Source organism: Cotesia glomerata, linkage group LG9, assembly GCF_020080835.1.
Source record: "Cotesia glomerata isolate CgM1 linkage group LG9, MPM_Cglom_v2.3, whole genome shotgun sequence".
In the NCBI taxonomy this organism is placed as follows: domain Eukaryota; kingdom Metazoa; phylum Arthropoda; class Insecta; order Hymenoptera; family Braconidae; genus Cotesia; species Cotesia glomerata.
The window spans coordinates 4,628,289-4,654,849 of NC_058166.1; the positions used below are offsets into that span (position 1 = coordinate 4,628,289).

Consider the following 26,561-nt stretch of genomic DNA (forward strand, 5'->3'; position numbering starts at 1 on the left):
TTTCTTTATTTTTTTAAAATTAATTTTTATTGTTATTGATTTATTTTAATTATTCACTATATAACATTTAAGATCTGCAGCGGCTATACAAAATTTTTCCAAGTACTATATTTTAAATTTAGGTAACACTATTTATCGTCTGATGAAAATTTACCATTTTATTTATGAAAGATTATAATCATCACACTGCTCTAGGTATATCTATTCTGTTAATTTAAATGCAATGTTTTTTTTTCTTTTCTTTGTATTAATATATTTTACCTACAAGATAAACAAAAAATGAAAAAAAAAATAAATGAATAAACAGCCAGAATTTATGATTAAATTTTTATTTAAATGTTAGACGAATCCTTAAAATATTTACAAATTTCTTAAGTACTAAGTCATCGTTATCGTAAAATATAAAAAAAAATAAATGTTTCCATTATTTTTTATTCGTAAATAATTATAACGCTTATTTGTAAGTATATTACAAAAACAGATACATATTTATAACAATGTCTTTATATATAATTTTTTCAAATATCTATAGTAATAATTAATATAAAAAATAATATTAATAATTAATATTATAGTCCAAGCATTCAAATCGCTTTCGCACAAGTTAATTTCTATTTTATTTTTATAATTGTGGAATTATAGAAAACTTTAAGCTTTATTCTGCCAAAGTTTCGTAATTCGTAATAAAGATCAATGAGTATTAATGAAAAAAAAGAAAAAAAAGTACCAAGCACACATAAAAATATCCTCACGTTGTTCATACATTCGTTGACTCAGTCCAGAGTTTAGGAGAGACTCAGTAAAAGAAAAAAAAAAACAAATTGACGGATTTGTGCCGAAGTAATGATTAATCTAAAGATCTAAATCATCACTTCAGGACTGTGTAAAGTCGTACTATTTTTAATTTAATAAATATTATGTACGACCCCCGCCGTTGTTGAATAAAAAACAAATAATATTATTTATCAATTTATGTAAAAACCATTCCATGAGATTGAACGACTTAACATGAGCTGTTGAAATGGTCGAAGGTGGTAGTTTGTTGTTTTGGTCACTGACCCTCGCTGTCACTGTCACTTTTGTCTAAAAACAAAATTATGAATCTTATGCGAAAATTCAGATAACTTCGAAAAAGCTATTTGAAGCTCACCTTTTTTTCCTGGATATGCATGACGTTTCAGTCTATCATAAAGATCATCCTTGGTACCGTAAATGCTGGCGTTTGAACGCGCTAAACTATTCATTTTGCCTCCATTGTGCAGACTCTCTGTAACATTTATAAATATTTTAAATGAGCAATAATTACTTTAACCATTAATAAGGTTAAAGTACCTCCCATATAAAAAAAGTTCGTCTTAAAAGTGTCTTTTGCTTAAGATCTTACGGACTTTTTTAAGACAAAAACTAAAATTTTGAAATGTTTTAGATAAAAAACTTGGAAATTTTTTGTGTTATTCTTTTAAATTTTCAGTTTAAATTCTTTAATCAATATCCACTTCATCCTGACCATAATTTTCTAAGCAAAGTCCAATTTAGAGATTTAGAAATAATATTAAAACTTAGAATTTGAAATATCTCAAATCTCGAGCGCTAAAATTTCACAAAATTTTTTAAATGCACTGAGTTTAAGACTTTTTTAAAACATCTTTAATATTTTTTTAAGACTTCAAATCTGGAATTTTTTTTATCGATGGTCACTTTATTCTGACCAATTGTTTTTTTAAAGTTATTTAGACTTTTTGAAATTTCTAAATTTCAAGACGCTTTTAAAACTCATTTAAGACATTTTTGAAACTGTTTTAAGACACTTTAAAGAAATTTTTAAGGAATCTTTTAAGAGTCATAGAAGAGTTATAAAATGTCTTAAATGAGTCTCAAAAGACTTTTAAAAGATTCCTTAAAAATTTCTTAAAAGCGTCATAAAAGAATAGAACAAATGTCTTTAAGTCTTCAAGTCACTCTTCCTTAAAAAAGTAAGAAAAATGCCTTAAAAAAGTCTTAAAAATTGTATTTAAACAGTTTGAAAAATGTCTTAAATGAGTCTTAAAAGTGACTTGAAAGACTCTTGAAATCGTTTTAAAATTCGACGTTCTAATTAGCAAATTGTTTAACTCCATTTTAGAGAATCTTCTATTTGTATGAAAAAAACAACTAGTTCAAAATTTATTATCACTTAAAAAAACCATTTAATATCATTAATATCTAATAGAGATATAATATTTAGACTTAATAATATTATAATAATAATATTAAGACTTAAAGTCTTAAAAAAGTATTAAAAACGTTTTAAAAAAGTCTTAAACTCAGTGCATTTAAACAATTTTGTGAAATTTTAGCGCTCAAAGTTTGAGATATTTCAAACTCTGTCTTAATATTATCTCTAAAATCTTTAGAGATTTCAAAAAGTGATATAAATTAATTTGGCAATGATGCTGACTTGAGTAGCGCGTTTCAATTAAACGTAAAAATAACATCCTGATTTCTCTAAATTTTTCAAACTTTTCTACAAATTTTACCGAATATTTTTTTCGTATGCCTTTTCAGTATGACTCCTTCTAACCCGTATCAATGCTTTCTTTTACTTTTTCCCCACACGAAGTAATAATTAAAAATTACCTTTCATATAAGTCTCATTGTAGAAATTCGGCATTTCCCATCCGTCTTCTTCGTCATCATAATAATGAGCGTAAGTACTGTGATGAGAAGGTGCAATAGATTCAGCGTAAGGTGTCGGGGCTCCATAGTAAAAGTTGACTTGTGATCCATTTTGATCAGTAGCGGGTGTAATCATTTTCTTGGGCTCACGTTTCCGACTTGCACGAGCACAAATCATCCATACGAGCAGAACGATAAAGATAATAAGTATAATTCCACCGGAAACCCCGCCAATTATGTAGAAGAACTCTGATTTTTCAGTGCAGTGTTTACCGGTGAAGCTACCACTGCACCTACAAGACGGCTGTCCACGGCTGTCTTTCATGCAAACTCCCTCATTGTCACAATATCCTGTACAGACATCGGAACAAACTGTACCCGTTCCATTGTACCCTGGTTTGCATTCACATTTGAATTCGCTGGTTTCTGGGATTAACAAACAATAAGCATTGGCGTCACAATGCATTTCTTCACCGCTCATTTCACACGGGTTGGTACACTCAGCCTTGCTAGTACCGCCAGGTCCTTTGGTGCTGGTATTCGGCGGACAGGGAATACAGAACGTTTGCTGAGGCTCCGATTGATAAGTACCCTTCTTACATTGGACACATTCATTCAAAGTGCCGTTAAGATGCGTACCAGGCTCACAAACGGGCAGTGAGCACTCTTCAACAGCCGCGGATCCCATATTAGGCGTAGTTCTACCCAATGGGCATGCTTGACAAGCTGCTTGCACACCTTGGGTTCGGTAGGTGCCTCTAGGACAAGGTTCACACTTGCCTTCGACTGCCAATTGTTGACCCGATCCACATTCATCGCGACACTCTTCATGAGATACTGCTTCAGCGGTTCTTGTAGTTTTGCCCAGTCCACAAAGCAAACACGAGAAACTACCCTCGTTTGGTTGGTAAAATCCGTGACCACAGCTACGACATAGTCCGGCTGCGTCGTCGTAGTATTTACCTGCGGGACAACGCTCTTTGCAATCAGCTGCGCTCCGTGCTCCTGGTCCTACTGTCACACTGGATCTTCCTGCTATTACGGGACAACTGCTGCATTTAAGCTGGCCTGATTCACTTTGGTACGTTCCTACTGGACATGACACACACTTGTTTGTCGATTCGTCGTAGTAAGTTCCGACCGCACATGGTACTGTTGATGTTAATTCAATTTATTATGATTTACTCGTTACTAATTTTTAATTAGCATAATAATTAATACAGTGAGAGAAAAATTGGCATTATGACAGAAAATTTTTAACAATTTTATTGCTGAAGAAATAAAAATTTTGCTCACAGTAATTTTTTTGTTGAAAAAAAGTTTTCTTAATTTGGGAAAAAAACAATTTTAGATAGGCAACTTGCGAACTTTCATTCAAAATTGTTTCTTCCCAAATCTTGAAAAATTTTTTTCAACAAGAAAGTTACTGTGAAAAAAATTTTTATTTCTTCAGCTAAGAAATAAAATTTCTAAAATTTTCAACAAATTTATTTTTTATTAAGGTAAAGGAACCAAATATTGACCGGGCAGCATAACAACTTGATTGTAAAAAATCTAGTAATTTAATTGTATATTCAGGACTTAATTAACGATTTTTAATTATATTTAAAAAAGAAATTTGCGCATATGAATATTTGCAGTTGTTAGAAAAAAGAAAAAATTTTGTTTACAAATGTCAAAAAGTTGAAAAAATTATTCATTAGAACTTCGTCGAGTTTGGTATGCACATTTGTGATCAATTTATATAAAATTAAATGCTTTATAATCAATAAATAAATATTTCTCAAAACAATTATCGAAGATTATCTATCAATAACACTGGCAAACAAAAAAAAAAGTTGTTTTTGCATTTGACCGGACCCACTTACGGACATGTATTTCGATCCGCTGAATCTGAATTTGAAGTCTGTTTGGCCCGGTCACGCTCCAGATTTGAATAAAATGCAAACCCCCCCCCCAAAAAAAAGCAAAAAATTGCGAAAAACTGCAGTCACAGCGATGAAAAGATTTTTATGGACCCGATCAAGTATGATTTTCATGTACTTAAATTCGCTGAATCTGAATCTGAACGTTAATCCGTTGAGCCGTCAAAATTTGAAAAAATTGCGAAAAACCAAAAAAAAATTGCAATAAATCATGAAAAATCGAAATTATCGAGATGAAAAAAATTTTTTGAATTCAGATTAAGTATAATTTTTATGTATTTTGCTCCACTGAATTCGAATTTGAAGTTTTTTTTGTCCCTTTAACGTTTCAAAATTTTTAAAAATCTCAAAAAACCAAAAAAATTGGGAAAATTGCAGTTATAAATATGAGAAAAAATCTATTAAACACGATTGTTAGTGACTTGGATGTATTTTCGTTGATGGAATATGATCTAAGAATTGAAAAATTGACAAAATTTTAAAATCTGTAAAAGATAGCATTGTAAGCATGTAAGGAAAAGGTACGAAACGTTCTCCTTGTTCTTCGTTCATTTCATTTTATTTGTTCATTTTATCTAAACTGGTCAATATTTGGAGCTTTTACCCTAGACAACTTGCAAATTTTCAAATTTTCTTCCAAAAATTATTTTTTCCGAAATCTAGGAAACCTTTTTTTAACAAGAACGTTACTGTAAAAAGAATTTGTATTTTTTCAGCTAAGAAATAAAATTATTTAAAATTTTCAACAAATTAATTTCTTCCTAAAACATTGCTAATTTTTTTCAAAATAAATTTTTTCTGTCATTGTACAGTTAAAAATGAAAAATAATTACCGCAGTCAGGTGCCATAACAACTTGACCAACTGGACAAGCATAGTCCGATTCAAGTATCAACGAAGCAGGATCTGGTACGGTGTTAGGTAAAATATCATTAACATCAAATTGATCTTCCTCAAGAATTAATTTCTCAAGTAGACTTTGTACCGTTGCACGATCATTTGAGTTTGTGTTCTGAATTGGATCACTGTGAAAATAATTATTAATTCATTATAACACATTATAAATATGTATATAAAAGCTTTTATAACATAAAACATTATTAATTATTAATGCTATTGCTATGTATGCTATGTACAGCCGTTATGCGTTGACGCCGTTAAACACAAGCCACCATATTATTATCTTCGTCCTGTGTAATTAAACCTATTTAATGAGTAATGGATCTTGTATGACATTTATGTTAATTACAACATATTATATTATAAAATCATGTTTTGTTCCTGAATGTATGCTTTTTATAAATAAGTTAGTAAAACGTGCAAACGAACGTTTCTGTAATTTATGAGTTTGATTTCATTCAAATGATCATGTGTATTATGTAATCGTTTGTGAATTATTTTTTTTATTTTGCTAATCGCGCAGCAAAATATCTTACTTTATTGCAGGGAATGCAATCTCCACTTGATAGGTATCACTTCCTTGACGAGCGTGTCTCGTTCTGAGTAAAACAATTAATATTTATAATAATAATAGCAATCTTAATTTATTTGAAATAATTCAGAAAGAAAAAAAAAACACGCTAAATTTTTAATGTAACTTACGCTTCAGCCGGCACAGCAGCAGATATCGTGTAGATTCCGCCATCTTCATCAGCTTCACGAGTAACACGAGCTTTGTGATCACACTGGACGTCAATATCCAAATTCTTACACTCTCGAGTACCTAAATACAAACAGTGTTTAAATTTATTTTTTTTCATCAACTTTTTTTGAAGGGGTCATTCTAGTTTATAATTTTGGAAAAGGTTACTCTGTTTTTACATATTTTGTAAGTTCATCTATCTAAAAGCATTGTGTTACAATTTTTAAGTGATCGGGCCACTGTAACTTTATTATTTTATGATGTTTATATAAAAGTTCGAGTGAAAAAAATCGAATTTTTAAAAAGGCTGAAGGGATTTTGTATGGTGCTGTCATCGCTGATTGACTTAAAAAAATTTGGAAAATCCAAAAGTGCACGTCTCATAACGCTCATTCATTTTTTAAGAAAAATGTAATTTATGTAATTGATTAAAAAATTATAAAAACGATTGACCCTAAAGGCCATCCCTGCAACTTCCCGCTAATTCCGTACTTTGCTCAAAATTGCACTTATTGAGTTTTTGAGCTTTCCGAACTCAAAAGTCAGAGGTTTAATAAAACACTATTTTTGGAATTTTCAAACCGCAATAACTTTTGAATGAATGAACCGATTTTCACGCGGTTGGCGGCATTCGACGCAATTTTTGTATTGTCATAATAAATTTTTAAGTTTGAATTAATCGAACTAGAAATTTCAGAGTAATTCCGAAAAAACACTTTTTTCGGTTTTTTCTCGTTCACGATATCTCTCGAACGAATCAACCGTTTTTGACCCACTTGGCAATAATCGACGTAGTTTTTTAATGTCCAAAGCTGATTAGTTTTTGGAATTGATTGATGGAGCCGTTTAAATTTATTCTAAAAAAACCACATTAAAAAAAATTATTTTTCTTAGTTTTTTTGAGATTTCTCAAAATCTACTGGTCCAAATTGATCCAAAATGTATTCAAAATCTAAGTTTGGACAAGCCCTTTCAAATGGCACCAACTGCGATGAAATCGGTTAAGCCGTTCAAAAGTTATACGTGAGAGAAATAAGAAAAGTTCGTTTATTTTTGTGAGTGTGTATAATCATGAATTTTAATAAAAACTAGAAATTTGAATAGCGCGCTACGCACGCGACTAAATTTTAACCAATAATGAATCGTGGCCCGTTTTTTGCGAGTTTCGACCTTTGGCTAACTTCAAGACTTTCATCTATTTTATAATATAGGATTAAATTTAAAAAAAATACGTAAACTATACTACTGACATGAAATACGGCACCAATTTATCGAATTATTAAACTAATAAAAAAAGTCCGGTCTCGAAATATCAATTTGTTCGGGAGTAATCGTTGGTACATACAAAATGAAGTGACATCAGGAAGTCCACGTAAGATTTTTTTCAAAACATTTCTTTTTTCTCAAAATAGCAACATTAAATGATTTTTAGAAAGCATAAGGTGGTTTAATTTAAGTGTTTTTAGGTGTACATTTGCTTATATTATTGTATAAGTGCAGTATGGTTTTTATAGAGGCATTTGAAGATCAGAAAATTGATTAACCTCGACGAGTCGGGTATCACGCGCTTCGCTAAAAACTCAAAACTGAAAAAACCTTCATTTTCAGTTTTTTTTTAATGTCCGCCTTTTTGTTATTCATCAATAAATATTAATCTCTGTACCTGGTGCAATAACTACTTATATATTAAAGGTAAATAATTTTAGTTTGTAGATTAGAATGACCTCTTCATCAACTATTGACATGAACGGATAGAGTATTACCTTCTAGAGAATAAGAACAGAAGTTCCAATCTCTATTCAGAGCATTGACAGCATTTCGAACCTTCTGTTTAAGAACACCTTGACCAGCTTCGTTACACAAAACAGATGTAGGGAAGTTCATTTTTATTCTGAAAACTCGTTGAGCCGGTGTGGCGGCGGTACACGCGGGATAAACAACTGGTAAACTAGGATCGTTGGTAGGACGCCAGAATCCTTCAGCACCACATGTATAGAATTTGGGAACTTCTTGCGAGAATCTAAGCCCTGAGTTACAAGATATCTCGCAGACTTTAAATTGTCCTCCTGAACCCCAGTCCTTGCACAGTTGTGATCCTCCAATAGGATCTGCCAGTTCTTGACAAAACTCTGAGAGAACGTAGACTTTGAAGTTGCAGCTAGCCGAGTTGCCCGCTTGATCGTAAGCAACATAGCTGATATCATAAGTTCCCCACAATAGGGTCTGTCCAGATCGGTGCCCACTCTTCTCTTGTACTTTAACAACTCCAACGTTGTCAGAGAAACGAGGTTCATCCCAGTTTACAATTGACGATCCATTCTTGGCAATAACCCACAAGTCTCCAGGACAATGGTCAACCTTAGGAGGACTTTTGTCAGCTTCAAGTTGTTGGCATTTACTACCTCCGTAACCGGGTTGACAGACTCGCTGTCCGCAATGCGAAGGAACGACTCTTTCAACTCCTCCGATACTCTCGTCATAACCAGCCCAGGTTAATATAAGACCTGGATACAATACCGGCTCAGTTCGGCAATCACGGACTTGCTTTTGAATTTCATTGGTAACATGCAAAGCTCGAGACCATACTTGTACTTTAGTCAAATGTCCTTGGAATCCAGACTCAGTGTAGCCTTTAGGGCTTTCTCCTTGCGGTTTTCCTAAAACAGTCCAAGCATATGAAGGTATGCTTCTTCCGCTACCGTATCCTTCAGTTTTACTGGCAATCAAGCCTTCAGTAATAAGAATCAGCTCTCCACCATTTTCTCCGTTCCAAACAACTGCTACATGATGCCACTGGCCATCATTGATTGTTGCATACTCTCTAAATGGTAGATAAACATCTTGAACATCTGGAAACAAAGAGACTTGAACTCCATTGCTGTGGGCTTGAATCATTGCACGTCGATTTGTGGGCACATGAGGCGAAGAAACACTGTATAACGTGAAGAATATTCCCGCTTCATCTTTCTGAGTGAATTGCACCCACATTGCGACGGTCAAACTCTTCTGTGCTCCTGTGAAGAATGGTATCACCTGAGCGGCACTACTTCTCGTTGGGTCGGTGAAGTAGAGATCATAGTCTACTTGGATTGACTTTCTACAGTCGTCACCGGTCAAATTGAATGGACATTGACAGAAAAATTTGCCGGTTAAATCGATACACGTGGCAGAAGGAGGACATGAATTCTCCTTACAATCAATAATGTCATCTTCACAAGTTTTGCCAGTATAACCTGGTGGACATATGCAAGTAAATCCAGGTCCATTGTCGATACAAGTAGCGCCGTTTTTACATGCACCAGCTTGGCAAGCGTCGTACTCATACTGACAACCGATTCCTGTGTAATCATCAGGACAAGTACAATTCAAGCCTGAGCCAAAGTCTTGGCATTTTCCCATGTGCATGCATGGATTACCGATGCATCTTTCTGGAGCTGTTTCACATTGCTTGCCATCAGTACCTGAAGGACATACACAGAAGTAATCGAGGAATAGATCCACACACATCGCGTCATTCTGACAAGGTCTATTGAGACACATTCCCACGTCTTGTTCACATCTATCGCCGGTCCATCCTTCAGGACATACACACTTATAGCCTCCTACTTCATCACGGCATGAAGCACCATTAAGACAAGGGTTTGAGGCGCAGTCATCAATATTGACTTCACAAAGTTCACCTGTATATCCTTCGCGACAGTGACACAGGAACTTGTTATCCAAGTCAACGCAACGATCCATACCTACAGGATTACATGGATCGCTTAAGCACTCGTCGATTTCAGCCTCACAATGTAGACCGACAAAGCCAGGTCTACATTGACATTGATAACCATCAAGCTCGTCCATACAAGTAGCACCGTTTTGACATGGTCCTGAAGCGCAATCATCAATAGTATGCTGACACTGTTGACCCGTGTAACCGGGTTCACAAGTACACGTATATCCTGCAGTTTGATCAAGACACTGGCCATTATTCTTACAAGGCTTGCTGGCACACTCATTAATATTGGTTTCGCAAGCGGCACCTGTCCATCCGGGATGACAAATACATTCATGATGGAACAATTTGTCGATACAAATACCGTTCAAACATGGGTTTCCGGAGCATAAATCAATTTTTTCATGACACCGTTTGCCAGTAAATCCTGGTGGACAATCACACGTGAAATCGGCAACCAAATCTGTACAATTAGCACCAAGTAAGCACGGTCGTTCTGCACAATCATCGGTATTAATTTCACAACTTTGGCCTTCCCACCCGGATAAGCAGTCACACTTGTAACGTCCTTGTTGTAATGCTACACAAGTAGCGCCATTGTTGCAAGGATTACCACTGGCAGTGCATGGGTTTATCGTAACATCGCAGTCAACTCCAGTGTATCCGGATCTACAGAGACAAGTATGATTGTTGTAACCTGGTTCATCTTTGCACATAGCTCTTTCAGGACAAGTGTCATTGGAACAATCAGATTTTTCCTCTTGACAATTGATACCTGAATAACCGATTGGACATTGGCATCGATATCCTTGTGGTAGATCTATACACGTGGCTCCATTGTAACAGGGTTGTGATGCACATTCATCGATATCTATTTCACATCGCCGTCCAGAAAATCCAGCTGGACAGAAACATTGGACACTGTGTCCCATTGGTAAGCATAGCCCACCGTGTTTGCAGATAGACTCAGTACAAGTAACGGGCTTACAGGCTTCACGACCGGTTGCACCTGATTTATCAGTGAAGGTGTTAGTAGGACATTCTATGCATGTGGTAGCACCATGTTGAGGTTGATAGAAATTCTTAGGACACTGTGCACAAGGCGCAAGACCTGTGTCAGAATACATTCCCGGTGCACACTTCGGCCTACAACGATCACGTCCTGGAGCTGCTGGTTGATATGTAAAAGTTCCTGCTGGGCAAGTTTGACAGTCTTTGTAACCACCAATCGGTGGTTCACCGGTGTAACTATTTCTTGGACATTCTAAACAAGGTACTAAACCATTAGGTGAGTATGTTCCATACCCACAGACTGGTACACAGTCATCAATGCTCTTTGTGCCTTGTTCTTTGGTATAAGTGCCGAAAGGACAACGTAGACATGATCCCTGACGATCGCTGTTCTGATAGTACCCTTTCGGACAAGATATACACTGTTTTTGTTTCTGTTCACTTGCGTAAGTCCCTGCCGGACAATGAAGACACCTTGGTACATCTGCAGTGTCCATATTCAGTACTTCACCTATGCTGCAAGTAAAGTCACGTGAGACTGACGATTTCAGAGCACGCAGTGGTGGACATTGATTGCCTATAGAAGACACGTTCAGAAGTGGTTCTATTACTGCGCTGGCATATGGCAAAGACAGATCGAAGATCAAATTCAATGCTGAGCCACACAGATCGTACAATTTTGGTTGACGAATCACTGGTACAACTACTAAGATGAAATCCATCTTCAAAACGTTTTCTTCTAATAGCATTGGAATTGATCGTATAAAGGAAACATTAGTGTTTACGGTAACTATTGAACAACGTTGCGTTAGAATAGCGTTCAAGTCCATGTAGTATTGGGCCATCAAGTCTTGATACTGAGGAAGACATGATCTGGATACTGCCCCATTAGCTCGATAAATTACTGTGGCATTTACATGGTAATCTGCTTGTTGGGTATTCTCTGAAACACAATCAGGTACCACAGATGTTGGAGACCAATGTTTAATTGGATCACAAGTGAATGTTTTTGTTGGGGCACCATCAGTAAATCGGTAGCCTGATCTACATGTTGCAATGCACTGAAGCGCCTTGTCACCAGGCGCACATTTCAAACCTCCATTAGCCGGCGGTTTAAGTTCCCAATCTACACATGGAGTTGCCTGTACTGAAACTTGGAAGTGACAAGACGCACGGTTTCCGCTTGAGTCTGTTGCATATACGGTGACATTCTCGAATCCTCCAATCGGAATTACTGCGCGTTCTGGTGAAAACGTCACTGTAACTGGTCCTGAGGCATCAGTTGTATTGATCCGTCTACGTGTTTCATTAAAGTTAACATTGTAGTTGTCTTGACGATCGACCAATTCGATAACATAACTCTGTGGACAACTTAGCTTAGGCGGTGTTATATCTGGCACTGTGATATTAATCTCACAAATAGCAACATTTCCGTCGTAATCAAACGCAACATACTTGACAACCGTGTCTTCAAAAATCCTTATTGGTGTCTTAAAACTCTCCGGTTTAACTTCTAAACGAGCTATACTGCCACTGTTATCAACAGCAGTTGGTTCGGTGAAATTTACTGGCAGCAATTCTCCTCCTGGTCCTTTTTGTACCATAATTGGTTGTTGAGGACAGTTTTGGAAGACAGGCGGTTCATTGTCGACACAAGGTGAATAACCATAATCATAACCCAAAAGTGGCTCCACAACCGGCTCTTCACAACCCATCAATTCAAATTTCAAACAAGCATTATCTACAAAACTAACGATTCCCAAAATAACAAAACGTGCTTGAACGTACTTAGGCAATGTAATCATTGCTAATTCACCATAATTGCCAGGATCACGTGTAGTTAAATTGAAGTTCGGGAAATAAACAACGTAGTTTTCATTTTCGGATTGTTTGTAGAAAAATCGTATTTCTGTAGGTCTTCCTACTATATCGTTAGTGATGACTCCTTTAACTAAGATAGCTTTGACTCGGAATACTTGACCCAAATCAACGCTGACGTAAGTAAAGTCCCGTTGTCCTTGCTTGTTAAAACTACACCAACCAGTTACAGAATTCAATCTTACATTTTTAGCTTCATAATTAGGTCTTTCCGAAGTAGCGTTTATCGCTGAATCAGGAATGCGTCCTGATGCAAGACCCAGTGGCTTAACAACACGACATTCGGGTTCACGTTGACAAGTAATAGGACGCGGATTAATCAGAATATAACCTGGACGATTACATCCGAAGTTTACCTCAGAACCTTGTTCATAACTTCGTGCGACTTGGAAACCATCACTTGGTCTACCAGGATCTTCACAAACCGGTCCTTCACATCTCAAGTCACCAAAGTCCCATACACCATTTGCTTGACAACGTACTACGTTGTCATGACGATTTGTTTGACCGGCTAACTTAAAGGTATCTTGACAACCAAAGAAGAACGATGACTGATATTTAGTGTCTGCATATTGTCCGTACTCTGCACCAGGAGTTGGTAGAGGCTTTCCACAATTTGATCGGGGACAGGCTGGTTGGAATCCAGAGAGCCAGTAATCTGGCAGTCCTGGTTTTGGATCATAAACACACTGTCTAAAGCCTGCAGTAGCTGTATTCCGTAAGTAGCGTCCTGAGTTACCACATTTCAACGTAACGTTCTGTCCAAAAGGTACCAGAACACTAGTTTCATCAGATCTAATCACTGAGAGACCTTCATTTTTATCATCTGGTAACGATACACACTTAGCAAACTGACACTCAGGCGTTGTTCCGTTCCAAGCACCACTTGATGTACAAATAACAGCTGATGATCCAGCCAAAACGTACCCAAAGTTACATTGGAACCTTATAACGTCTCCAAAGTGGAATTGGTCTTTAGTGAGCATTATTTTTCCATTTTCAGGAGCCGGTAAATTGGGACACATTACAGGTACGCATGTCTTATTACGTTGATACAAATCACCATCTCGTTCTCCAGTTTCTGACCTAGCAATTGCAAATCCAGCCGTTCCATTACCTTTGTACAGTTCATAACCAGTATTACACATACATGAATAGCTACCGGGACTGTTGATACACTTTTGATGACATCCGCCATTGTTGTTAGCACACTCATTAATATCAGTACACTCGAGTCTTGTACAACCCATCAACTCAAGCTTGATACAGGGCGCTCCTACGTAATCCTGTATACGGAATCTGATGTATCGTGCTTCTATGAGAACCGGTAAGTTTAGAATAGACAGAATAGGCTCAACCGTTCTGAATTCAACTGGCGTACCATCAGGGTTTGTGTAATCAGTGAATGCATCAGTCAAATCATCTGTGTATTGTATACGTATTGCAGAAGTGAATGCAATGTTTCTATCCAATCTAGCAACAACTTGGGTACGGAATCCGCGGATAATTGTGGGAGCTTTCATGTCAATCATCACCCAATTCATACCACGTTCTACATCATTGCCACACCACCCGTCTCCGCTATTTAACCGAACTCCGGCTTTCGAATATCCATTTTCTGAACTGCTAACTGTGATAGATTCATCCGGGATACCACCATTGATCATACCCAAGTCACCAACCGACCGACAGTCCATTGCAGGAGTGAATCCTGATTTACATTTACAAGCAAAAGCACCAGGTGTATTGACACATTCAGTTGATGCTAAATCACACTGACTTGAAGCGCACTCGTTGATATCCTCACACGATGGAACATTTTCAAACCTTTGCTCCGCTCCGCATGTAATTATATTCGATCCAGTGAGCTTGTAACCGCGGTTACACTGTACTCGGGCTTCATCTCCATAGAAATATTCTCTTGATGTATCAACCAAAAATCCGTTCTTCAAACTCGGCAATATTGCACACTTGGCACGCGAACAAGTAGGGACGTTGTCTGACCAAGTGCCATTTGACATACAAAGAATGACAGGATGACCTGTACGAACATAACCAGGTTCGCACTCAAACCTTACAATGGTACCATAACTTCTACCACCACCATTCAAAATTGTGATGTTAGCGTTTGGTGCTTCGGGTAGTGGAGCACACTGTGAAGCTAAGCACGAAGGTTTCTTTTCCCATCTGCCATCAGCTAAACACGAGATCTTTTCAGTTGGCCTTCCGGAGGGGAATGCAAAGCCTGCGTAGCATTGATAAGTGGCAAGTCCATGATATGTTACATTGGAAGATCCAATTGAGAAACCATTATCTATTTGGGGAACTGGTCCACAGTAGACTTCCTGACATTTTGGAATGTACGTCACTGACCAGTTACCTCCTGGCAAGCATTCTGTCGTGATTTTCGGCTTACCCGTCGCAAATTCCTGGCCCAGAGGACAGGAGAATGTGATTACTGTACCGAACGCAGTGTCACGGCTGCTTGCCAAAGCCCCTTCACCTGGTAGAAGATGGGGACAGTCTGCAGAGAAGGTTGCTTGCCATCCAGTTGCACTTCTCAAAGCATCTGAAACGAATCTAACCAGCATTTCACCGCTTTCTGCAGTCAGAGTTATTTTAGGACGTGTGTTTGAGGTGAAACCGTTTCCGGAGTGTAACCTTAAGCCATTTGTGTTTGATCCATCGTAAACTTGAACGTAGTCGGTGTTGTGCACGTTGAAATTGGTAAATTTCAGAGACAACGCAACGCCTTTTGGATTTTTGATGCGATAAAGACACTCCTGATTGTTTGGGTATTCATTGAGCCCGTAAGAAGGTGATTGAACGGTGCCGTTTAGCGCGACGATGGTTGCACGGCAACCTTGAGTGTAGCGAATACTGAAGCCACGACGTGAGTCTCCTAGCGAGGTCTTGAAATAAAGGTACAAATTGTTACTAGTTGATATAATGACTGCTGGATTGTTTTCTGTCTTGCCGGTGAGTCGGACAATCGGACGGCTCATTGGTGATTCTCCATCACGGACTAAAATATAATCACGATTGGTTTGCAGATCAAGTTCCTCAATTTCTATAGAAATGATTCGGCCTGGTTGAGCTTGGAGTATGTACAAGCACTCGAGACCTCCTGGGTAATTTTGCGGATATCCTGGTGATGTTAATACTTGTCCTTGAGGCGTAGCTCGTAATATTCCTCCACATGTTTGTGGCTCAGTTTTCCATGACGCACGGAAACCTTTGCGCTCTACTGATCCATCAGTACTGAATTTAATTATCATGAAATTCGACGCCGATACGAAACGTTTGTTAGCTAATTCTTCTTTGCCTGATAGTGTTGCTAAGTTAACAGACTTTTCTTCCGTACGTCCGCCAACTAAGATCTGCACGATATCAAAACTCTTCTCAGTTTCAAATTCTTGAAATTGCAGAAGAATATTGTGACCCTGCGGGCCTTCTAATGTCCATTTACAGTTACTCAGTGGCGTGTATTTGTGTGGATAATTAGGACTCTCTACCACATCACCGCTACTTGCCATGTAATATTGACAATTGTTTGGACAATCAATCTCGTCGGAGTAGTCACCGCAGTCATCTTGCTTGTCACATTTGAATGCTGCGTTTATACACTTGCCGTTTGAACAGTGGAATGATCCTAAAAATTTATTTCATTAATGATGACGAAGGGGAATATATTTGAGAAATAAAAAAAAAATTGTATTTTAATTTAACACTCAGTGTTACTTGAATCGAAAAAATGAGCTTACGTAAGTTGTTTTACGTAAACTAATTTTTCTGACTCGAGCTTAGCATAATAAGTAAACACATCTTTTGTATTAAGAGATCATTCTGGTCTGTAACTTTCAAAATAAATTTTTTTTTATTTTTTCAGAAAGTGCATATATCTGAAAGTATTGTGTTACAATTTTTAAGTGATCAGGCCACTGTAACTTTATTATTTTACGATGTTTATATGAAAGTTCGAGTGAAAGAAAATTAAATTTTTAAAAAGGCTGAGGGGATTTTGCATAGTGCTGGCATTGCTGATTGACTTTAAAAAGTTTGGAAAATCCAAAGGTGCACGCCTCATAACGCTTATTCATTTTTTAAGAAAAAAATGAATTGTGTAATTGATTAAAAAAAAGATAATAGCTGAGTAATTGCTTACAGAGTATTTTTTATTTTTTTTTTTAAATATCGGCGCCCGTTTTTTTTTTTTTGTATGCGCATGCAGTCTAAAAAAATCTAGCTTTATTAAGTGGCGCCATAGTTTTCACGTGAAAAAAAAAAAGAAAAGTTCGTTTGTTTTTGTACGTGTGTATAGTGGTAAATTTTAATAAAATTCAATTTAAAAAAAAAAAATACGTAAACTATACTACTGATATGAAATACGTCACCAGTTCATCGAATTCTTAAACTAAAAATAAAATCTCGGTCTCGAAATATCAATTTGTTCGGATGTAATCGTTGGTACATATAAAATGAAGTGACATCAAGAAGCCCACATAAAATTTTTTTCGAAACGTTTTTTTTTTTTTCAAAATAGTACCATTAAATGATTTTAGAAAGTATAAAGTGGTTCAATTTAAGTGTTTTCTAGGTGTACATCTACTTATATTATTGTATAAGTGCAATATGTTTATGATAAAGGTATTTGAAGATCACAAAATTGCTTAATCTTGACGAGTCGGGTATCGAGCATTTTGCGCTATGAGGCGAGCAATAAGATTTTTTATTTTTTAATTAAAAAAACTGTAAGCGCGTTTATCTCTGAACTATATTTTTGTGGTTGACGTACATAATATCTCTTAAACCACGGACCCGATATTAATGAAACTCAACCCACATATTCTTCATAGTAGTAGCGATTGTATCAGCTGCAACCAAATCAAAATTTTGATTTTTACTATTTTTTTAGAACTAAAAACGGTTAAAAAAGCCTTAATTTACAGTTTTCTTTAATGTTCGTAATTTTCTTATTTAACAATAAATATTAATCTCCGTAACTGGTTCAATAACTAATTCTATATGGAATGTAAATAATTTTGGTTTTTGTGTTTTAGATGAGCCGTTATCATGTACATCAGCAAGATACCAACTTTCGGAGAAGCTCTGTTCGCCTGTTTGTTCATAATAAAAATTTACATATTTTTTGTACTATTCAAGAGTGTATTTGAGCTGAATAAATTTTATTTTAAAATCAGTAATAGTCCTGTGCAAAAAAATCATAAATTTTGGCTTTTTTTCGACCTCCAGAACCAGAATGACCCCTTAACGATTTTTGAAAATTAAATGATTAACTGTACCTGCTGGACATGCATTTGCTTTACACATAAAAGGTAACAGTGATTCACATGTTGTAAGTTCCCACGATTGTTGTTGATCATCAGAGATCGCAAAGTCTACACATTCGCCTGATTTTGGATCCGGTTGTTTAGAAGCCCAAAAACCTAAAAAAAATTTTTTTTATTAAATTGTTCAAAAAGTTCCATTTATTATCTCCTATTAAAATTTCAAATCATGATATCGATGAATTAAAATATATATTTTTATTTAAACTAAAACAATTAAATCATCGTAATAACTTAAGAGTTGATTAATTAGGACCGTAATAGGAAAGTATTTTTATTTTTATGTTACTTGGTAAATTTTCTCAGTTATGTAAATAGAAACAGAGGGAGGAAGCTAATTTATGGAGATTTCCGGGATTACCTCAAGTTGCGTGAATCTCGTGCACACATCTTATGTTTACGATGTTACAATTGTCAGATTAACGCATACATTAAATGAATAGAGAAAAGTGTGTCTCGGTGCCACCGAGACTAACGTGAATGTTAGTTCCGCATTTCCGCGACCTCGATCCGATTGACGCTCTTAAATAGCGTGTTAACATATATCAATGATACATTCACACAATTAGACTCTTTTTACGCTCTTAAAATGGCAAAATTTTTCTTTTTATTGCATTAAAAAATTTATTAATAGTAAAATCTTCATCCGATATTAGTAATTAAGAAGAAATTGAAATCGTAAAAGCGAGACAATTATTCAAGTATTAATTAATTAAGTTACATGTTTTCCGATTCAAATCTTGACAACGTAAAATGAGCATGAAGTCATGAGAAAAAAAAATCTATTGTACAATTAGAACGATTTTATCTCTTACAAATCGAATGCATACTTGAGAATTTAACTGTTGCATAGATGTTAAATAACATTTTCAAGAAACTCTTAAGTAATTATTATTTATCCTAAACTGATAAAATAATTATCTTGTCAACAACAATTTCCTTAAATCAAGAATAATTTCGTGGGTCAAGATTTTTTTTTCTTGACTCAAAAAAAATTTTTTTTCAAAATGGTAAAATTTTTTCTCTTCAGCTACGATAAGTTTTTAATCAGAGTGTAAGATGCTTAAATTTATTTAAATTTATCGAAGTGGTTTTATAATATTAACAATATACAATTGTTTATGAATAATTACCTGCATACTGAGAAACAAGCATTCCTGCAGCAGATTCTAACGTATTCGTTCTTAGATCGTCTAACGACGCTAAGCCCAACCAATATTTATCCAAATGTTTTCCTACAATACTTGCAGACATATTGTTCTCGCTGTATGACTCAACCACCATCAGTTCACTTCCATATCTATTTAAAAAGAAAACATAAATAAATTATTACCAGCAGTGATTGGAATTTAAATAAATTATAATAATTAACAAACCTTCGGCATAATTCGGCGGCTTTTTCCCACGAATGTTTGATGTTGAAAAATTTATAACAATATATTCCTTTGAGCTCCCAACCTGCGTGATTAAAATATTATTTAAGTTAATAAGAGAAATTCTGTCGTAAAATCAAGTCAAGTGACATGAAAATAAATGGTATTAAGAAATACGATTGAGAAAAATAAAGTGACCAGGGATTATTATACATTCTCCATCAAGTATATTGAGAAAAAAATTATTTTTAAAAAAATGATCTCTTATAACAAGAAATTAATTTATGGAAAATTTTAGATAAACAACTTGCGAATTATCATTTAAAATTTTTTTCTTCTAAATATAAGAAATTTTTTTTCATCAAGAAAATCACTGTGAAATAATTATTATTTCTTCAAGTAACAAATAAAATTGTTGAAAATTTTTAATCAATTAATTTGTTATAATAATGTAATGTAATTAATATAGTTATATAATTAATATAATAATATAATTAATTTGTTATAATAATATTGTTATGACAATATTGCTCATTTTTTTAAGAAGAAAATTATTATGAGAAAATTTTTTAGCTAAGAAATAATTTTTTCAAATTTTCAACAAATTAATATTACAATATTGCTCTTTTTTTCAAGAAGAAAATTATTATGAAAAAATTTTTATTTCTTCATCTAAAAAATAAAATTGTCTAAGATTTTCAATAAATTAATTTGTAATTACAATATTGCTCTTTTTTCTTCCAAAAAGAAAATTATGATGAGAAAACTTTTGTTTTTTTTCGCTAAAAAATTAATTTGTTTCAAATTTTTAACAAATTAATACTACAATATTTCTCATTTTTTTCAACAAGAAAATTATTATGAAAAATTTTTATTTCTTTATCCAAAAAATAAAATTGTCTCGAATTTTTAATAAATTAATTAGTAATTATAATATTGCTCTTTTTTTCAAGAAAAAAATTATTATGAGGAAATATTTGATTTTTTTTAGCTAAGAAATAAAATTGTTTAAAATTTTCACTAAATTAATTTCTTCCTACAAAAATACCCATTTTTTCAATAGAAATTTTTTTTCTCAGTGTATAACATGAAAATAAGCAATAAAGATTAGATACATGTTAACCCTGCATAAGACAATTGAAAATGAAGTATATTAAGTATTTTAGAAGATTAGAAGATTGTTTAAGTATATATCATATACAAGTTAAATATATAGTAGTAATATGGAGAAAGGTGATCGACCGTTAGGAATATTCTTCCGAAAGGCGGCTAGTGACCCATTACATATACTCTTACATTATTATTATTACATATACATGTGTATTGATATATACCCAGACGACAGAAAGACAGAGAACCCAAGAAGAGACTTAACTCAGAAAGTCTCGATTTAAGTCTCGACCTCGATCGTTTTTAGTGCGACGCACGAGTAAACGCGATCGAGCCAAAGGATGAGTACATACAATACACACAAAAGCTCTTAATATGTACGTGTGTGCTGCACATGTGAACGAATCTCACGTGTTGTGGATAGAAATCGAGGAGGTGAAATGCCGATTTCGACGTTGGCATCTTTATTCTTTTCCTCCATCCTTATTTATGTCTTTTTACTTACGTATGTACGCTTTTTTACTGTGTTTAGTTGATGTAAAGGGGTTACAGACACAATAACCCAATAATGCCTCGTTTGACAAATTAATTTATGTAATTCATTTTTCGTAAGATTACTTTATTATTTCGACTGTGAACTGTTTAATAATATGTTATTAATGTACCTTGTATCAATAACTCTTACCGATTTAATTATATTGTAAATTATAAGTCTTACAGATCTATAACGGATACTAAATAGAGATTGGTCACGAAATGTTTAATTGTTACTCTCTTGGTATTTGAAATATTATTTGCTTCACTTCCTTATTACTGTTTTTATGCATCGAAGTTTAATAAAGAAAAGCAATTATGAATGAAACATGCGAAAAGGAATAGATTGCAAGTTTTAAGATCAAATAAAAAATTTCAATAATAAAATTTTTTTTCAATCTTACATTTAAAAATTTTAATCAATATTTAATTTTCTTCTTCTATTTTTTTTAATTGTAGTATTCATGCAGAAATGAATTAAAAAAAATAATAAATAATTACGAATCTCTAACTATATAATTTTAAACTACGTAATTATTACAAATTTTAAATTACCGAAAAGAAAAATTTTGAAGTAAGGAAAAGTCAATGTTACTTTACTTATTAGTTGAAATTTTTCAACTCAAACAGTCTTTATAATTAGATCGTCATATCGACGAAAATCATTACTCTGAAAAAACAAATAAACGAATTATTATCTATTTGAAAGTTCTTAAAAGAGAAACAGACGTTAAAAGTAGCCCATTAGATTGATTAAAATTCAAAATTTTTAATTAATTTACAGAAATGATATTTCTAATATATTCATCAACAATTGAGTATATATAAATAATCAAGGTAGATTTGGAATTAGTGATCTTTTTAGGTACTTTCGAATGGATCATTATTCAGATGAATTTATGTCAGAAATATAACTTTTTTAAAGTAAACTTCGTTTGAAATTTGAAGGAATTTTAGTTTCTTCATTGTGTATATTTCAGTAGTAGTATTCGCCATTAAATCATTTATATAATTGAAAGAATAAGGAAAATTTTGTGTCTGGCGTATTTATATGATAAAATGAGGTTTTAAAATGAACTTAAGATCATTGGAAAGGTATTGACTTGAGTTTGTATATTTTCATTGTTTCATATGCTTTTCAGTAATAGTTAATTTATTATGTTATCGAAGCAGTAGTAAATAGATTCGAATTTTGAGATAAGCATGATTTGTTTATTTATTTATTTATTTTCACAGTGAAAAATTTTGTGTCATTGCGTCAAAAATGTTTGTGGTAAATATTTAACACTTTTAAGTGTTAATTTAAAATTTATTTGGGTCAATTCTCTTCAATCAACACAAAAAAGTGTTTAATATTTAACCCAAAATTTTTTAACACAAATTTATTTAACGCATTGACGCAAAATTTTTTATTGTGTTGTTTTGTGTAAGTGAATGTAGTTATAGGTCAAAAATTAATTTATAAAATTAAGAGACTATAAAAAATTTTGTAACGGGCATATCTTTATCATAAATTAGGTTTGAAATTCTCTCAGCGATAGTAATTTATAACTTAAATAATTGAAAGAGTAAGGGAAATTTTGTGACGAGCATATTATAATTTTTAAAGGAATTTTAATAGTGAAATTTAGTATCATCAGAAAGGTCTTGATAAGAATAAGTGCCGTTTAGTTTTATATATTTTTTAGTAGTCAATTTTATATGTCAAATTTTTAGAGGAGTTTTGAATTATTTTCTGGTTTTATAAATTTGTACCGTCACATTTGACCATTAGAGTATTTATAATTGATCCTGTGATAACTCTATTATTTTTTTAATTTATTTAAAAATACTCAAACTATGTAAAGTGTTTATAAATATCAAAAAATCACTAAGCCAAACTTTTCTTATTTATAATCCGTAAATCTCGCAAATTGCATAGTGACTGCAAGTTGCTAATTTATATTAATATTTTTTGGCTTTTATTTTATTCGAACTTCTTTATTTTACAGTCAATGCTCTCTGTATTTGACTCGCCCGTACAGGATCATTCTCTGTATTTGACTCGTCCTTGTCCATAAGAGATGTGTAAAATCGTCAAATACAGATAAATCAAATACAAATTAATATCTCGTAAACTATTGGTCGTAGAGACATCGGGTTTAGCCCATTTTGTTCCTTATTCAATTCTCTAAATTTCATACGCAGCATGTCTCGACTACTTTTGCGTAGTTTTCGAGATATTTTAATTTAAAGCTACTTGCAAAATGGCTATTTTTTTAAACAATTGATTTTCCGCGATTTTTTTTTTTTTAAACAATGATCTACATATTTTTCTGAGTATTTAAAAAAAAAAAATTGCAATTTACTCCATTTGCATTGGAAGTCGTAAACAAACGGCCTAATATTTCCCTGCCGACTGGACTAAGAGGAAGAATGTGGTCAAATACAGAAAGCGGTCAAATACAGAGAGGTCGAATACAGAGAGCGTCGACTGTATGAAACTGAATTGAATATTTTTTAGTATTTTTCTAAATCAGAATATTATCCGTCCAGGTAGTTGATCGCAACGTCAAAAATCTACCATATATTTCTATCATGACTGCTGTAAGCAACTTATCGATATGTGATGTCACTACATGTACAGTTTTCTACTTGAAGGTTCTTTAGAAGGTTCTTAGTATCGTTGTTAAATAAAATTTAAAAAAAAAGTACGATTATATACGACTCAATTGAAAAAGCATTCGCAAAAAAATTTGTAATAAAATATAATGATAATATTTTCTAACCACGGTATTTACAACAAATAAACATAAATTTATAACTTTAAATATATTATCCAATTCAAAGATTTAAAATATAATGATTAATGAAACGAGTATGATATTTCCTCATAATACAATCTAAAAATAAATAATAAAGTGAAATTCAAATCGTCAGAGAAAAATTAAAAATAAATATCAAGAGAAAATATTCAAACGCATACTTCATTAAATATGCTGCCAATACTTTATTCATTACATCATTGTAATTTTTTTTTCACTTCATAAAGACTTTTACTTCTCTCGAAAGGTCAACTGGGCATACGGTACATTCTGCAGCTTCTCTTTCTCTCTTACTCTTTAGTAATCACACAAATATTTTCCTATCCATTCATCGTCTTTTTATTCTTCACGTTCATTACGCGATGCCTCATTATTACTTTCATGTGTAAAAAACATAAAATCAAAAGTTAATAAAAACAATTTTAATCATTTTCCTTTCCAATTAAAACAACCGATCAATCGAAATAAAAAATAGTAAAGTAAGCCCAGTATTCTTTTAAAATTCTGACAAAAAATTTTATATTTTAAGACATGATGTTGTATATGCAGCAGAATATAGAACCCATGCTCATCTCTAAAGAATGCCGTTCTTCTTCTTACTTTTTTTTCTTTATTGAAAAAAACTTACTCTATTCTTCGCGCTGAAAATTCTGTTTCTGCACAATCCCAACAATAAATAATAATAATTTATAATAAAAAAATTACACGAATATTTCAGTATGTTCTGAACATTTTAATACGAAATTATATAAGACGTTTGTTAATTAGAGTGGTGAGAAAAAATGAATCTGTAGTTATATATAATTCATAATTAAACACGCATGTACTATGCAATATGTTACGAATAATTAGCAAATTTGAAAACAATGGCTTAGGGTTGCGTTAAAAAATATTATTCGCATGCTTGACAACTCTGTTCTACTTTTCTGGTGCGATATAGCGAGTTACAATTATGTAGGTTGTGGAGTGTAAGATTTTTTTTGCCGTTAGCTGAGTTTTAAAGCAAGTTATCCGTAGTTAATACTGTGTCCATTTTATTCCTTTTCTTTATTTTATTACATTAGTATATTTGTCTTCCTTTCTTCTTCTCATACTTATCCGCGTTTGATGTGTGATTCAGCCTCATTAAACTCTCAAGTTGGCTCCATTACATTTCCTACTTTTTAGTTCCTCTTTCTCAATGAAATTCCTTAATGACAATTCTACATTCTTTCGTTTTATGTGTCATCAGAAGTATCTGTACAGTATACGATCTACGATGCTTTCTTCGTCATTATTCCCTACTTTACTTTTTAATTTTAATTTACAATAAGGTAAAAACCCCCACCATTATTAACACTATAAGAGTGATCATGAATATTTGAATTTTTTTATCGTGTTTCAAATCAATATTGTCAACTTTTTTTTTAAAGGACACCTTAATCATTGTTTTTACTTATATAATTTAATTAATTAACTTAAATAGCAATAAATTTAATAATTATTATATCAACTTAAAACCAACAGGTCGAATGTATGTATTATAGACAGCGTAAAAAATTCAAAGAGCCGATTATTGACATACCGTTGACCCCATTATTGACAGGTCTTTAATTACAGTTAAATTTATATTAACAATAATCATTTTTACTAACTAATGCAAAACTATCAATAATTTTTATTATTTTAAAATTTATTTAAGACCTAGCTTTTCTATAATTTTTACCAGGTTTTTTTTTAGCAATTTTTTTAGTCTCAAATACTTTGTATTAAACATTAAAAAATCTAGATTTGAAAATAAGGTCTTTCTTAACAATATTGTTAAGAAATTACGAACGTATAAGCAGTTTTGGCTACTTGAAAAAATGAAATATTTTTGCGGTAAATAGTTTATACCTTAGAATTAAATTTTACTATTTTTTAATTTTGAAAATATGTAAAATTGCCATGAAATATCAACAATTGTGATTATTAACAGATATTAATAATGAAATAATATAATTAAATAGAGTGTCAATAATGAGGGCTCTGTCAATAATAGGAACTTTTATCGTATGTAATACTCTTAGTTCTTAGTATATGATTAATTTATCTACATTGACTTTTAATTTAGTATTAATTTTTGTTTAACATTTAGAAAAGTTTGATAGACTTTAAGCCATTTAGATTTTTTTCATAAAAGTAGAAAGCAGGTTTAAAAAAAAAAAACACCCTTCAATACCTGGCATAGAAAATCGATTTTTCAGTTTTCAGAAAAATAGACCGGCGCTTTATGACCATTATAAATTTTCCAAGCTAACCGAAGGATGGGAATTAGGGCGACCAGTAAAAGAAGGTGCAGGTAGATTGCAGGTTCACACAACCGTAGGATCAGGTACTTTTTTTTAGAATAGAAGAAGGGAGATGTCAAAGGTACAATAATAACTTACCATTTGGACAGGTGAAGACATTGGAAACCTGTTGAAAAAAAAAAAAAAAAAAATATGTTAGCATGGTATATAATTATTTTTTGGTTCTTAAACTATACTTTGACGTAATCTCGTATCTCGAAAATTTAAAACTAGAAAATTTGCAGTTTGAAA

The 26,561-nt window shown here is 33.1% G+C and overlaps 1 protein-coding gene across 3 annotated transcripts in view; it reads right to left on the minus strand.

Moving 5' to 3' along the window:
- Nucleotides 1–556: 556 nt before the first annotated feature.
- The window catches only part of LOC123271176 (sushi, von Willebrand factor type A, EGF and pentraxin domain-containing protein 1), a 50,010-nt gene continuing 24,005 nt past the window's right edge, over nucleotides 557–26,561 (minus strand). Inside the window, exons 3-13 of one of the 3 annotated variants that reach the window (XM_044737413.1) lie at nucleotides 26,409–26,436; nucleotides 19,556–19,637; nucleotides 19,313–19,479; nucleotides 18,135–18,278; nucleotides 7,985–16,483; nucleotides 6,182–6,302; nucleotides 6,016–6,078; nucleotides 5,414–5,604; nucleotides 2,617–3,807; nucleotides 1,151–1,267; nucleotides 557–1,103 (exon numbers count right to left, since the gene is read on the minus strand). In XM_044737413.1, coding sequence (XP_044593348.1) covers nucleotides 1,096–1,103; nucleotides 1,151–1,267; nucleotides 2,617–3,807; nucleotides 5,414–5,604; nucleotides 6,016–6,078; nucleotides 6,182–6,302; nucleotides 7,985–16,483; nucleotides 18,135–18,278; nucleotides 19,313–19,479; nucleotides 19,556–19,637; nucleotides 26,409–26,436 — 10,611 coding nt within the window. In that variant the 3' untranslated portion in view covers nucleotides 557–1,095. The remainder of the gene's footprint in view (nucleotides 1,104–1,150; nucleotides 1,268–2,616; nucleotides 3,808–5,413; nucleotides 5,605–6,015; nucleotides 6,079–6,181; nucleotides 6,303–7,984; nucleotides 16,484–18,134; nucleotides 18,279–19,312; nucleotides 19,480–19,555; nucleotides 19,638–26,408; nucleotides 26,437–26,561) is intronic. The other 2 variants (XM_044737412.1, XM_044737414.1) reach the window with 2 other exon arrangements.